Consider the following 14,869-nt stretch of genomic DNA (forward strand, 5'->3'; position numbering starts at 1 on the left):
TTTTTTTTTTAATTCTACATAATTAAATGGTTGAGATGTAAACAAAGTGGTTTGGTGTGAAAAGCTCCGTTCTATAGAAATTTACAGTCGGAATTGTTTATTGTGGTGGTGTCTCTGAAAGCACCTGCATAGAAAGTTGTTACATGACACGGTTAGATATACGCTGCCTGATTTCTGATACATTGTTTTGCGATTGTTTTGGTGTAAAATATATTTTAATCTACTTTTTTAATTCATTCATGGAAGGGGTACATGCAGGGTGTTGAAATTTATTTTAAATGAAATTTAATTATTTTAAATTAAATGTATTTGTTCAGATTTATGACCATTTTAACATCGTCATCATTACATATAAAAACTCAGAAGACACGTGTAGGTTCACTGATGTTTTGGGATACTATATAAAATGTCTATATTTGTGTTGTAGACATGGTGACTCCTGGTTCCTATCACCACCACTGTAAAGAAATCAGTCTGTAAGTTTCCCTACAATTAACCTTTTTCACATCAAACCACTCTGAATGACTCTGTTTACACCTCATCGACTGAATTTAAAAAGAAATGTTGAAAAAATTGTGGAATTCGCCTTTAAATGTTATTAAAGTTTGTCTGAGATCTTCAGAATAATTGATTTTCTGTGTAATTTATCTGAAATGCTGTTCGTGCTTAGACACATTTTAATTGGGATGACTAGCTATTCTTTGAATACAGAGTTATATATGTGCGCAAAATATTAGAGCTGTTACATTTTCAAACTTAACCAAACCATTATCATGACCCTAACCCTGACTGTCAAGCTAGCCACAAACTTAATGACCAAAAAAACAATCAATCAATCAGTAAATAAGATCAATTTAAATTAAAAACAGACTGTTAAAAATATTCCCAAGTCAGCACAACTAAAACAAAGTTGTGCTGACATTTTCACACTTTCAAGAAGAATGTTTATGTAGGTTCTTTTTAATTCTCTGTATTATTATTTTCATTTGAGGCTAATTCCACGTGAGAGAATCTGTGTTAAAATTCTTTAAAACAAAAAAGGAAGTTTAAAAGCCTACCTTTCCAGCACTGTTCTCAAAATATGGAGTACAAAAAAACAAAAAAAACTACTACTACTACGAATCATCATCATCATCATCATCATGAATAAATAAAGCATTTTCAGCATTTTTACTTCCAAGAATAATAATATCTATTTTATTGTAAGCTTTTATGGTAACTTTTAAAAGGGCTTACTGGATAATGAGAATAAGAAAAACATTTTTATGATATTTTGTTTAGGGACTTTTTAATTTCAATGTAGAGGTTAATTTATCAGAATTCATGTGCTATTAATATATATATATATATATCAATTAGCATAGCCTTCAGGACACGTTAGTGTAGCTGTTTTTTAATTATTATTGCACTGCGTAAATCTAGCGCAGATGGGCGCTCTTGATGAAGCAGCGCAAAAGCCTCATCAGGTGCTTATGGCTTCAGGCCATCGCTGTCCAATCACAGATGTTGATGTCAGCTGCGCTTTATCCTGATTGGACAAAAAAATCCCTCCTCCGCAGTGTAAGTGCGGAGCAGGAATTTATGTCCAATCCTTTTTTTGAGTTACATCATCAACATCTGGGCAGCACTGACATCGACGGACCTGCAGCCCGATACTGCTACAGAACAGTGAGTAGGATTATTACAGTGTATTAATCATATAATAACGTTGAAATAACATTGTTGTAATGCTTTGTGCTGCTGATCTGAGGTAACATGTTTCCAGTCACTGTACTGCGTGCAAAGGGGAGCCGTGATGTTCGTATGGACTGTTTATAGACTGTGTAATAACACAGATCCATCACGACTTGTGCAATAACATGAACATGAATGGAGGTTGCAGTAAATGCTGTCAGAGTTGGAAACTGTCGGATAGTAATGAAAACGCTGAGAGCAGGATGGGGAACTCCGATCCTGAAAGACAAGATTCCTGCACAGTCTGGTGTTTTTCCTGTTCATGTTATCTCTAGGTTTAGTTGTTGTGTCAGAGCAGATAAAACAGCAAACTGTGCTGGACTCTGATGCCTGACAGCATCCAGGGTGAAGGCTGGACAGCAAAAGGCACATAAGCCCATATAGGTAGAGGTGGAATTTCCATACAGGTTACACTTCAGCTTAGAAGCTTCATTTAAAGAGTTAAAAGTTTGTGTGGGTTGATCAGCCATAACATTATGACCACCTCCTTGTTTCTACGCTCATTGTCCATTTTATCAGCTCCACTTACTATATAGGAGCACTTTGTAGTTCTACAGTTACAGACTGTAGTCCATCTGTTTCTATGCATACTTTGTTAGCCACCTTCCACCCTGTTCTTCAGTGGTCAGGACCCCCATGGACCCTCACAGAGCAGGTACTATTTGGGTGGTGGGTCATTCTCAGCACTGCAGTAACACTGATGTGGTGGTGTGTTAGTGTGTGTTGCGCTGGTCTGAGTGGATCAGACACAGCAGTGCTGCTGGAGTTTTTAAACACCTCAGTGTCACTGCTGGACTGAGAATAGTCCACCAACCAGCCAACAGCGTCCTGTGACCACTGAGGAAGGACTAGAGGATGACCAACACAAACTGTGCAGCAACAGATAAGCTATCGTCTCTGACTTTACATCTACAAAGTGGACTGACAAGGTAGGAGTGTCTAATAGAGTGGACAGTGAGTGGACACAGTGTTTAAAAACTCCAGCAGCACTGCTGTGTCTGATCCACTCACACCAGCGCAACACACACTAACACACCACCACTACATCAGTGTTACTGCAGTGCTGAGAATGATTCATCACACAATTATGGGGTTCTGAGGGTGAAAGGGGGGCAGATGTAAACAAAAATAGATGCAGTTTGGAACTCAGTTCTGTAAGCAGATCTCCAGAAGGAGTGTTGGTGACCACTGGTTTGGGGGAAAGTCCTTTCAGGAGCTTAAATAGGTTGTTTTCTCTTATTTAGTTTATCTGTGGAAGTAGATGTGATTTTAAAATGGCCTTAATGAACAAGTTGATGCTGTATCTTAAAGAAAGATTCACTTTTAGACTCATTTGCCTTTGTTGTGGCCAGGTGCCATAAACTTACCAAACAGCAGTGTACACAGTGCACACTGGGAAGGACAAACTTTGTCAAAGGTGAAGGGATTGGAAATCGTGAAGCTAAACAGGCTGATATTTCACTGTATTGTCTGTAATACATCAGAATGCTTTACAACCTTATGTTCTGGTTCCTGGCATTGTCAGTCTCCTAAGCCCAGTGTCTTTAGCTGCATGCCATTTATTAGCTTTATAGCTATTTATTAACTATATACATACTATGTTCTAACATGCTGACATGTGTTATCTTCAATTCTCCACCCAGTGCCCTTTGATTTCTCTTTACCCCGGAGAGTGTTGTAAAAGTTACCCCTAGATAGATAACTCTCTCTACGCTTCTCTCACTCTTTCTCCACTAGACACCCATGACTGCAGCGGAGTCCGTTAGGAAGCGCAATAAGGCGAGGTCCAATGGCGCTGAAACTGGCCCGAAAGGGAAGAGAGAGGAGCTGGGGAAGTGGGGAAGAGCATGGTAAGTCACTGTGTTGGGCAGCATTCTTTAACAAGGAGTGGTGGCTGAATGCAGAATACACTGTCCATCACAATACATAAAGTTACATATTCAGAATACATTTATAATACATGTTATAATAATGGAAAAACTCTGCTGTTGTCATTTTTATCAAATTCACACTGATCCTCACTGTTGCTGATTGGCAGTTTTCTTCATGCAATTCTTCTGTTAATATGTTTCATAAAAAAATGACCTTACTTTTATGAAATCCCAAGATTATTTTGTGTCTCATAGCCTGTTTCAGTCCACTGCCGTCTCGTGAACTAAGCTAACAAGTTGTCGTGTCCTAATAACAAATTCCGACTATAAATTGGGTGCCTACGTGATTTCTAGTTAATGGTTTGTATGTAGCTTCCCACAAAATGCAATCTTGTGTCCAGTGCAACACTGATGCTAAGCTTATCACTCGTGAACATGTCCACTACTGAGGAGACTGTTCAGCTCTATCATCGCTGAAAGTTTAGTTACCTCTGAAATTAATAAGTGATCATCACATTGATTTATCAGTCTACTCAGGCTTTAGCAGAGCTCAGTAACACTGAGATTAATAACTGATCACATTGATTTATCAGTCTACTCAGGGTTTAGCAGAGCTCAGTAAGACTGAGATTAATAACTGATCATCACATTGATTTATCAGTCTACTCAGGCTTTAGCAGAGCTCAGTAAGACTGAGATTAATAACTGATCATTACATTGATTTATCAGTCTACTCAGGCTTTAGCAGAGCTCAGTAACACTGAGATTAATAACTGATCACATTGATTTATCAGTCTACTCAGGGTTTAGCAGAGCTCAGTAACACTGAGATTAATAACTGATCACATTGATTTATCAGTCTACTCAGGCTTTAGCAGAGCTCAGTAAGACTGAGATTAATAACTGATCATCACATTGATTTATCAGTCTACTCAGGGTTTAGCAGAGCTCAGTAACACTGAGATTAATAACTGATCACATTGATTTATCAGTCTACTCAGGCTTTAGCAGAGCACAGTAACACTGAGGTATTCAGGCTTCAGCATGATTTAAAAAAGTTCATAAACAAGCACTGATGGTGTTTCTTTTAAATATGGAATTGTTATTCCAATTATTAATGTCTAAGGTAAATTATTGTCTGCGGTAATTAATCATATGCCTTTTAAATCTGCAATGTTCATAGTTTTTTACAAGTCTAACAGTAATAATCATGGAATGAATGAAATTCCGCTGAACCAGGAACACCCACAGGCCTCGTTAAAGGTTTTATAGCAATTTCTTCCAAAAAGCGTTTACATTGTGCAGAGCTTCTTTAAACTTGAAAATGATTCCTTACCCTTGTACATGTCATTGGACACAAAAATAGTCCCCTAAAGAACCATACATTGAATGGTTTTTAGGGAAGCAAAAGTGGTTCTTCTATGGCAAAGTGCTTTTTAAGAGTGTGCACAAACAAGGACTTGTAGGATTTTTTGACTGACAACAAATGCCAAAAGTGACTGCCATATGTGTGGCACCCTTCCTCCAGACATGAAATCTGACGATAAGTGGTCCCAGAGAAATGCCAGGAGTAAGCCACTATTTGTCTCACTATGCATAGGTGATCGAGTCACTAGAGAGAGGTGTTAATACCCTTAGTAATAACAGTCCTGTTTGAGTCAACCTTACAGCAATTTAATAATGTTGTGTCCATCATGGAACACCTTGCGATCTGGGAATCTGGGGGAATTACACAGACACATTATCCCATATGAACAGTAAAATCCCTTACAAATTACATTATAGAACTTATTCTGGTGGAATTAATCCAACTCATTTATTGCTTAAATTTGAGAATATTTGCTGTTCTTGTTCATGGAAAAAGTATCATGAAAAGGGTCACTAAATACATTTTAAGAGAGTAGAGAGATGTCTCTATTGCACAGAATGCTCATTGTATCTCATTTAAGCCTCTTTCATCATCTGTTTTCTTTTGACATGCCAGGGAGGTGGACTGGTTCTCACTGACTGGGGTGGTTCTGCTGCTTTGCTTTGCCCCCTTCCTCGTTTTCTTCTTCATTATGACCTGTGACCAGTACCAGTGCTCCATCAGCCACGTTCTCCTGGACATATACAACGGAGACGCCTCCCCACTGAGCATCTGGAGCCGAGCCCCTTCCTTCACCTGGGCCGCTGCCAAAATCTACGCTTCCTGGGTTACCTTCCAGGTATAGCAGAATTATGGGAAATACCACTATGATGGCAATGAAAAATGACTGTAATTTGAAACTTTGAATTGGGCCTCTCTCCTCTAGGTGGTGCTGTATATGTGCATTCCAGATGTTACCCACAAGTTCCTGCCAGGCTATGTAGGAGGGGTTCAGGAGGGAGCACGTACGCCAGCAGGTGAAGGGTTTAGTCGTCTCATTTTCAACCGTGTTTGGGAATGAAACAGTAAGGAAATGTGGAAATTGAGTGTTTTTAGGCTGGTTCTGCAATCCGAGAATCATGAGGCAACATCCACACTTGACCAAGAGGGCTTAAAGCCGTAATGTGGTAAAAAAAACCCACCATAACCCAAATGTAGACGATCAGCCAAGACATGGTTGGTGCCCAATGTAATGTAAGCTTACACCCCACAGCTTAGCATTGTGCCAACCTCAAACAGTCATGTTTAGTTTATACACCACTGCACAAAAAAGCTTCAAGAAGGTTGCTGCTGTTTTAATTTTGTCCATTTTTATAGATAATAATAAAAAGTGACTGTTAATTTATGAGATATAAGCTTCCATAACTTGTTAGTTGTGTAGCCTTTTTGCTCCAGTGCAAATTTGATTGATTACATTTGAGATAAAAGAAAAACTATGCATTTTTTTGCTGTACTGTACCTTTAAGTACAACCTCATTACCAGTGCCAGCTGTGGACATGAGAGAATTAACGGTCTGGGATTGGTTTTCATCTGATTGGTTGTAAGGCTGCTCAGTTTGCTCAGGTTTGAAGTTAAAACTGATAACTTACATCACCTGTACTGCTTTCTTTAGGCCTGATAAATAAGTATGAGGTCAATGGTCTGCAGTGCTGGATCATAACTCATGCTCTATGGGCGGCCAATGCTTACTACTTCCACTGGTTCTCTCCAACCATCATCTTTGACAACTGGATCCCGCTGCTGTGGTGCACCAACATCCTCGGCTATGCTGTGTCCACGTTTGCTTTTGTCAAGGCCTACTTGTTCCCCACCAATCCAGAGGACTGGTGAGAATTTTATTTTATTCTAGATGGTACCATCCAGTTACTATGTCAGTGGAGGGGAATTCCAACAATTTTCCAACATTTCTACTTAATTAAGAAGTTGAGGTGTGTGATCATAGAGAAACTTACCGAGTCAGAATTATTTTTGGAATGGTGATGGGAACCCGACGTCTGAAGCGTTTTAATGTCTCTATGAACTCCCTTACATAAAGTTATAGTATGAAATGGTTATGAATGCACTGTGAGATGCCTGAGACATTGCATTAGTCCATTCATGGTCAACAGGTACACACAAGGCATTGTATGGCAAAATAGCAAAAATATTTCTGATTTAACACTTTTCACTCTTTTCAACATTACATATAAAACTCATACAAGTCAGCAAGTTTCTCTACAGTTCACAATATAACATTGACTTTGTGATAAAGTTATGCAGAAGTACACAAATAAATTGCCGTAATTCCCCTTTAAAGACTGACTAATTTACTCTTTTGTTGCCTTTTGCAGCAAATTCACAGGAAACATCTTCTATAACTACATGATGGGGATTGAGTTCAATCCGCGTATTGGAAAGTGGTTCGACTTCAAGCTCTTCTTCAATGGCCGGCCTGGTATTGTAGCCTGGACTTTGATTAATCTGTCTTATGCTGCCAAACAACAGGAGCTCTATGGCTATGTGACCAACTCTATGATCCTGGTCAATGTGCTGCAGGTGAGCCATTCTGCCACTAGATGGCACTGTGTATTCAGTTGAACTGGCTTTACCCAACACTATGGGTATGGTAATGACAGAGAAGTATTGTTATGTGTCACCCGTTCATACAGGACATTTTTAATTGATTAGATGAGTTGCATTGGATAATATGCATCAATAATGTCACCATGATGATTCCCTGAATGCTTATTGGCTGTTTTCTTAACTCAGATGAATCTCTCTTCTACAATAGGCCATCTATGTGTTGGATTTCTTCTGGAATGAAGCCTGGTACTTGAAGACTATTGATATCTGCCATGACCACTTCGGCTGGTACCTGGGCTGGGGCGACTGTGTGTGGCTGCCGTTCCTTTACACACTACAGGTCTTGCTCTGCTAAATGTTTTAAAGCCTTGAAGCAATGTCACACAGTTTACCTCCACATGTAGTCGATCAGTTAAGACATGTTTGGCATCCAAACTGTGCTTCTTTAGTTTTGCTATGAAGCTAATATAGAATTGACAGAAGTATGTCAGTAGTAGCCTCAGTGACTTGAAACTTGAATTTTGTCCATTTTTATAGATAAAAGTATGTAATACAGTGTCAGAAACCACATAACAACTCTATTTATGATTACTGTCCTCTTAATTTTGGACATATTGATTTTAGTTTGCTTGCACCAAAGAGCTCGATTAGTTCTTCTAAAAAATTCTTTGTTTTTATTGTGTTAGGGGTCAGATAGCTATAGTAATATATTGGTTATGGGTATAAACCACACCATAGAATTGTCTGTGTTCAGCTTGATAAACGAAGCCCTTTTCCTAAATATCAACTTTTCAATCATAGCTTTGAGCAACAACAGAGTGTTGGGGAATCAGATACACAAATAATCAAATTTTACTAATTTCCTGTGTTGAAGACAATAGGAAAGGTGTAGAACCCAGATTAAACAGTGTAAAGGATCACACTGCCTGTTAAACTGGCCAAAGGGCTGTGGCTAAAATAGCCCACTAAGTCTGGCTAGCTAATAAAACTTTTCTTGTCAACTCGTTAGATTTAGTGTCATGGATTAAACCCATAATGTGCACAAATTCCAGTGAGCTTTAGAGCGTAATTGAGGACGGGATGCTTTCTGTCTGCTCCTTTCTGAAATTTTAGCTATACTGCTCAAAACATAGGAATTCATGGGGGAAACATGTACCCTCTCCACTGAAAACAGTTCACATGACAGCCTAGAAAGCTTGCCAGGCAGAGCAACAGTAGCCAAAAAGGGGGATTCAGTTAGTGTATTTTGTTTTTTTGGTTTGCCAATGTTATCATGTTATTTCATGCAGCTGATATAAATGATTCCAGTCAGGTCACCTGCATAGTTGGTCAGGTAGGACAAAATATGATTCACTCTTTTATTCCATTCATTCTACCCTGTGCTGGTCCTGGTTAGATATTTTAGACGTTCAGTTTGCTCAATGCTAATTGGCGAGGTGTAGGTTTCCATTACCTGTTAGCTACATTAGCCTTGTAGCTCTAGTGCCATTTTGGACACCAACGATATCTTGGCTGATTGGCTATATTTGAGCTAAGGGTTAAAACAGTGTAAATATGATCATTTTCAAAACTATCCCTTTGAACTACACAATAATACACGAGTTTTGCTTTTGTTTTGCAGGGCCTCTACTTGGTCTACAACCCAGTCCAGCTCTCCACCCCTCACACTGCAGGGGTCCTCATCCTCGGCCTGGTAGGCTACTACATCTTCCGCTCCACCAACCATCAGAAGGACCTGTTCCGCCGCTCCGAGGGCAACTGTAAAATCTGGGGCCGTAAGCCCAGTTACATCGAGTGTTCTTACCGCTCGGCAGACGGCACCGTCCATAAGAGCAAGCTGCTGACCTCAGGTTTCTGGGGGGTGACCCGCCACATGAACTACACAGGTGACCTGATGGGTTCTCTGGCCTACTGCCTGGCCTGTGGTGGCCAGCACCTGCTGCCCTACTTCTACATCATCTACATGACCATCCTGCTGGTGCACCGCTGCATCCGAGACGAGCACCGCTGCAGCAACAAGTACGGCAAGGACTGGAGACGCTACACAGATGCTGTGCCCCAGCGCCTCCTTCCAGGCCTCTTTTAGAAACAGTGGAAATGGAGAAGGAGGTGTGGGGGTGCTTAGTTTTTCTGAAATTGTTTTTCTTTTTCAGGTTGCTATAGAAAATTAGGGATGGGCGAACCACAATCATAGAGGATCAGGTTAACTATATGCAGATGCACCAGATCAAGATTAGGTTTAAGAATGTTGCCTTGTTTCAATGAATTTGATGCTGAAAAAATAAAAAAGAAAATGATTGTAGCAAGTAAATGTATGAGATATTAACATAATGCATCATCCAGGTATGTAGTGATAAGATTATCACAAATATTGGGTTATTTTATTCATTTAACACGAGCAATTTCTTAAAACGCACCTGTTTTTTCTGGAATAGCACAATTTTTACAACAATATGTTGAAGAACAGGCTTAGATTAGAGAGCTTATTTAAAACTAATGCAAATATACTTTTATTGATATCTGCATTTAACAGTTTGTGCTCAAATATTTTCCCCTTTAATGTGCTCAAGAAGACTTTTAACAGTATCAGTATGGGGCATTCAGATGCTAGCTTTCATATCGCTCTGTGTCGGATCAAAAAGAAAGTCAGTGGTATCGCCCATCCTTAATGGGACCCATTTAAGTCACAAGGTCCTGCACAGTCTTGGTGATTTAACCACATCAACATAGTCAACTCAACAGTTAATGACCAGGTTCAGTGTTTGCACAGGGAAATCACTAAACTGTGGTGGACACTGGTCACCCTTACAGAAGAGCATCAGTGAATATTTGCCTTTTGATTGCCCTGGAATTGATGCTGCTGATTTCATTATTGTGAGTTGCTCAGTAGCAATCAGAATGACTTTTATTTAGGTTTTTAGGTTTTAGTGCAGTTTTGTTTAAAGCTGTCTACCTCATTGAATCTGCCTGGTGTGACTTTTCAAGCTTTCACAGAAAATAACACTGACGATATGTAGGAGTCATACTTAGATGACATATTTTTATGATTACTTTGTAATATGTGTGCAGATGTGTGTTTCATTACATGCTTATCAACATGACGATTGGCACTTAAAGGCAAAATACCTTTTTATATACACAGCTTGCATCCATACTGTCTCTACTGCACTGGTGAATGGTTGCTCAAATTTGCTGAAAATGCATTGAAGAACTCACTTGGAGATTTTTTATTTAACCTTTTACACCTTTTCTACTTTACATCTGATATATTCCCCACTTTTGTGGTCACAAGGGATGTAAACATTCTGGATGAGGAGCTACAGGGGCAAAACTCACTTTGTATGTATCCTTTATTTTTACATATTGTGGAGTTGCTATTTTTAACACCTGAACAGAGAATTTCCAGGCTGTGAACATTTTGCATTCGCTACTTTTGTGTGTTTAAACAATAAATCTATAAGCTGGTTCCAAAGTCTTAAACGAATCTTATTTTATAGTTTCTTTTTCTGGCCTTTCCTGTTTTACGAGTATCATTTGCTGAGTGATGAGTTTTACCAGATATTGCCAGCAGGTGGCAGAAGGGTATAACTTATAAAACCTGATCAAATTCAGTGATCTCAGTCTGGCCAGAGTGAGAGGTCCTAAAGTCATCTAGAAGAGTTTTTTACCTGTATCCACTCTGCATTACCGCTTACGTCACATAACAGTGCAGGAAAAGGTTAAAAATAGAGCTTTTTTACCTCTATCCACTCTACATTACTGCTTAAGTCACGTAGCAGCACAGGAAAAGGTTAAAAGTAGAGCGTTTTTACCTGTATCCACCCTGCATTACCTCTTAAGTCACATTACAGTGCAGGACAAGGTTAAAAGTGGGGCTTTTTTACCTCTATTCACTCTAAATTTCCACTTAAGTCACATAACAGCGCAGAACAAGGTTAAAAGTAGAGCTTTTTTTTTACCTCTATGCAGTCTGCATTATCGCTTAAGTCACATAACAGCACAGGAAAGGTTAAAAGTAGAGCTTTTTACCTGTATTCACTCTAAATTACTGGCTAAGTCACATAATAGTGCAGGAAAAAGTTAAAATTAGAGCTTTTTTACCTCTATCCACTCTACATTACTGCTTAAGTCACGTAGCAGCACAGGAAAAGGTTAAAAGTAGAGCATTTTTACCTGTATCCACTCCACATTACTGCTTACGTCACATAACAGCGCAGGAAACAGTTAAAAGTAGAGCTTTCTACCTGTATTCACTCTAAATTACTGCTTAAGTCACATAACAGTGCAGAGAAAGGTTAAAAGTAGAGTTCAGATCTGTCCACTCCGGATTACAGCTTAAGTCACCTAACAGTGCAGGACAAGGTCAAAAGTGATGAACTTTAAACATAACAGTGCAGGAAAAATTTTAAAGTAGAGCTTTTTTTTTATCTCTATCCACTCTACATTACTGCTTAAGTCACATAACAGTGCAGGAAAAGGTTAAAAGTAGAACTTTTTTACCTGTATCAACTCTACATTACTGCTTAAGTCACATAACCCTACAGGAAAGGGTTAAAAGTTGAGCTTTTTACCTCTTTTGACTCTGCCTTACTGCTTAAGTCACAAAACAGTACAGGACAACGTTATAAGTAGAGCTTTTTTCCTGTATCCACTCTACATTTCCACTGAGGTCACATTACAGTGCAGAAAAAGGTTAAAACCAGAGCTTTTTTTTTTTGTATCCACTGTACATTACTACTTAAGTCACATAACACTGCAGGACAAGGTCAAAAGTGATGAACCTTAAACATAACAGTGCAGGAAACATTTTAAAGCTCTATCCACTCTACATTACCACTGAAGTCACATAACAGTGCAGGAGATGGTTAACAGTGATGAACTTTAAACATAACAGTGCAGGAAAAAAGTTAAAAGTCGAGCTTTTTCACCTCTATCCACTCTACATTACTGCTTAAGTCACATAACAGTGCAGGAAAAAGTTAAAAGTGACGAACTTTAAACATGCAAGAACAATACTAATTCTGGTTATTAAATTTTGATCTCCCAAAAGATAGTAATTTAGGTCTTTCCTTGTTGGCAGAACATCCAAGGATATCTTGCATGAAAGCTACTAAATGCTTCAAGGAAAATTCTTGAAGAACTTATAAATACAAGATGCTGTGAAGTTTTTCAGTCCATCGACTACATTGTGCTCCAGAAGGCTCAGTCACGCTGTGCAGAGTGGGCGACTGCTCGCAAAAGTTTGTTTCTAATCGGCCTTGGGTTCACTACACAACTTTCAAAGTCTGAACAGATTATGAAAAGACTGGGTATCTCACACTAACTGACTGGTTTTTTGCAGATTTGGCCGACTGAAATATTGGGGATCACACACTAAACGATTAGGGATCACACACTGCTCAACTTTTAAACTGCTGAACTGAACAGAATACACGTTATTAGGAAACCCAAAAACTCAAAGGTGGAGCTCCTGCTGCTGCTTTCTCTGCTGTTTGCGCTACACAGTAAAGAAGCAGCAGGTAAACACGTTTAAGCGAGGATCGCTCGTTTAAAAACATGGTCAGTTTGGTGTTTTTAGACTTTTAAATGTACATAAACTCGATTGTGCTCGTGCCTGAAACTCAGCTCATTAAAAAGCTTCGCTCCACAAGTGAGAGACTTTTCGGCATTTTTCCTATATTTTCTTCTTTCACGCTCTCTGTTTTCATTGGTTGTTGCAGGAATCCATTCAAATTGAGTCGTTGACCAGTTTACAGTAGATTGCACTCAGAGTTGGGGTGGAAAAATCAGACATGTTTGATAAACTCCGACTGGTCTGAAACGCGATCGGGAGGCAAAACTCTGAGTCTGCACCCCTCACACGCAGCTCAACTATCTCTCCAACTGTCGACTCGGACTGACCTAAAAATCTGCAGACTAGAGCCAACTAGCACAGACTCGGCCAGACTGAGATTCGGAGCTAAAATCAGGGTAAACGTCGTGTAGTGTAACCCCAGCTTAAGACAAACATGAACGGCAAATTGCCATATTTGCTGCATGTGATAAACAAGACTTGCTTATGTGTTTTCTTATGCTGTTATCTGTAACAGTGGATGCCTGAGGCAAGCGTGATGATTTAGGAATGCAGTTTACACAATGCTAATTGTTGTTTATGGACTACTATTCTTAGCTGTCAGCCTCCAGTGCAAAAGATTTTTTTTTTGTTTCAGAAACCGTTCCTTGAAATCTCAAACACATGGACAAATATTTTCATATTAATTCAATGAGCACTGAGTAACATACAACACATTCTCTTTCTCACCAAAGCAGACACACAGCGCACCACTTAGACACTCACACAAACAGTGTTCAAGATCCACGACTCCCTCTTCACACATAAATATACTCTCCAGCCCTGCCCACTTCTCATAAATAAACACGTGTGCGCTGGCCACAATGCATGACCGATCAGATCATAAATCAGCAGCCTGCAGTTTCACTCTGCCTCCTTTTCTAGGACAACGGGGAAGCACTTACCGCAGGTCCCTGATGCACTGCCAAGCTTAGTGATGGACAGCACTGACTAGACATACTGCAAAGTAGGGCTGCATAATATATCATTTGTGAATAGTTATCATGATATTGCCTTACAATACTGACACTGTAGTTCTAGATGATGGTTTCTTTGGGTGTTTTGATGGATGAAGGTGTTCATGTACAACAAAAGTAAGTTATTCTGGTCAAAAAAATGTGAGCCAACTTTTAATCATCATCATCATCATCTTCATCATCATCATCATCATCTTAAACCACTTAATCCAGATAGTGTTGCGGTAGCAGTCGGGAGAGCAGAGAATCCCAGACGAACCTGTCCCCAGCTACTTCCTCCAGCTCATTCCAGGGGACTCCAAGCCGCTTCCGGGCCAACTTGGAGATATAAACCTTCCAGCGGGTCATAGGACAACTTCGGGGCCTCGTTCCAGTAGGCCGTGACTGGTAAACCTCAACTGGGAGGCGGCCAGAGGGCATCCTAATCAAATGCCTGAACCACCTCAACTGGCTCCTCTCAATGTGGAGGAGTAGTGGCTCTACTTTGAGCTCCTCCTGGATGACTGAGCTCCTCACCCTGTCATGTAGGGTGAGTGTAGCCCACCGCCCTGCGAAGAAAGCTTATTTCCGCCGCTTGTATCCGCGACCTCATTCTTTCGGTCATTACCCACAGCTCATGACCACAGGTGAGGGTTGGGATGTAGACCAACCGGTAAACAGAGAGCTTTGCCTAATGCCTAAACTCAATCTTCACCACTACAGTTC

The 14,869-nt window shown here is 39.8% G+C and overlaps 1 protein-coding gene across 1 annotated transcript; it reads left to right on the forward strand.

Moving 5' to 3' along the window:
- Positions 1-1,554: 1,554 nt before the first annotated feature.
- Positions 1,555-11,048, forward strand: dhcr7 (7-dehydrocholesterol reductase). The gene is made up of 8 exons (XM_036586336.1): positions 1,555-1,668; positions 3,472-3,584; positions 5,590-5,812; positions 5,900-5,990; positions 6,627-6,840; positions 7,345-7,549; positions 7,785-7,916; positions 9,198-11,048. Exons 1-8 carry the CDS (start codon positions 1,582-1,584, stop codon positions 9,660-9,662), a joined length of 1,530 nt encoding a protein of 509 aa, XP_036442229.1. The 5' UTR covers positions 1,555-1,581; the 3' UTR covers positions 9,663-11,048.
- Positions 11,049-14,869: the final 3,821 nt, after the last annotated feature.

The sequence above is a fragment of the Colossoma macropomum genome, unplaced genomic scaffold (assembly GCF_904425465.1).
Source record: "Colossoma macropomum unplaced genomic scaffold, Colossoma_macropomum, whole genome shotgun sequence".
Taxonomy (NCBI): Eukaryota; Metazoa; Chordata; class Actinopteri; order Characiformes; family Serrasalmidae; genus Colossoma; species Colossoma macropomum.

Bases quoted from the DNA above. Each gene is read 5' to 3' on its own strand.
- dhcr7 (XM_036586336.1), top strand. From the start codon at position 1,582: ATGTCCAATCCTTTTTTTGAGTTACATCATCAACATCTGGGCAGCACT. The intron at 5,813-5,899 runs GTATAGCAGAAT...TCTCTCCTCTAG, and splicing joins CTTCCTGGGTTACCTTCCAG to GTGGTGCTGTATATGTGCAT. The intron at 7,917-9,197 runs GTCTTGCTCTGC...TTTGTTTTGCAG, and splicing joins CGTTCCTTTACACACTACAG to GGCCTCTACTTGGTCTACAA.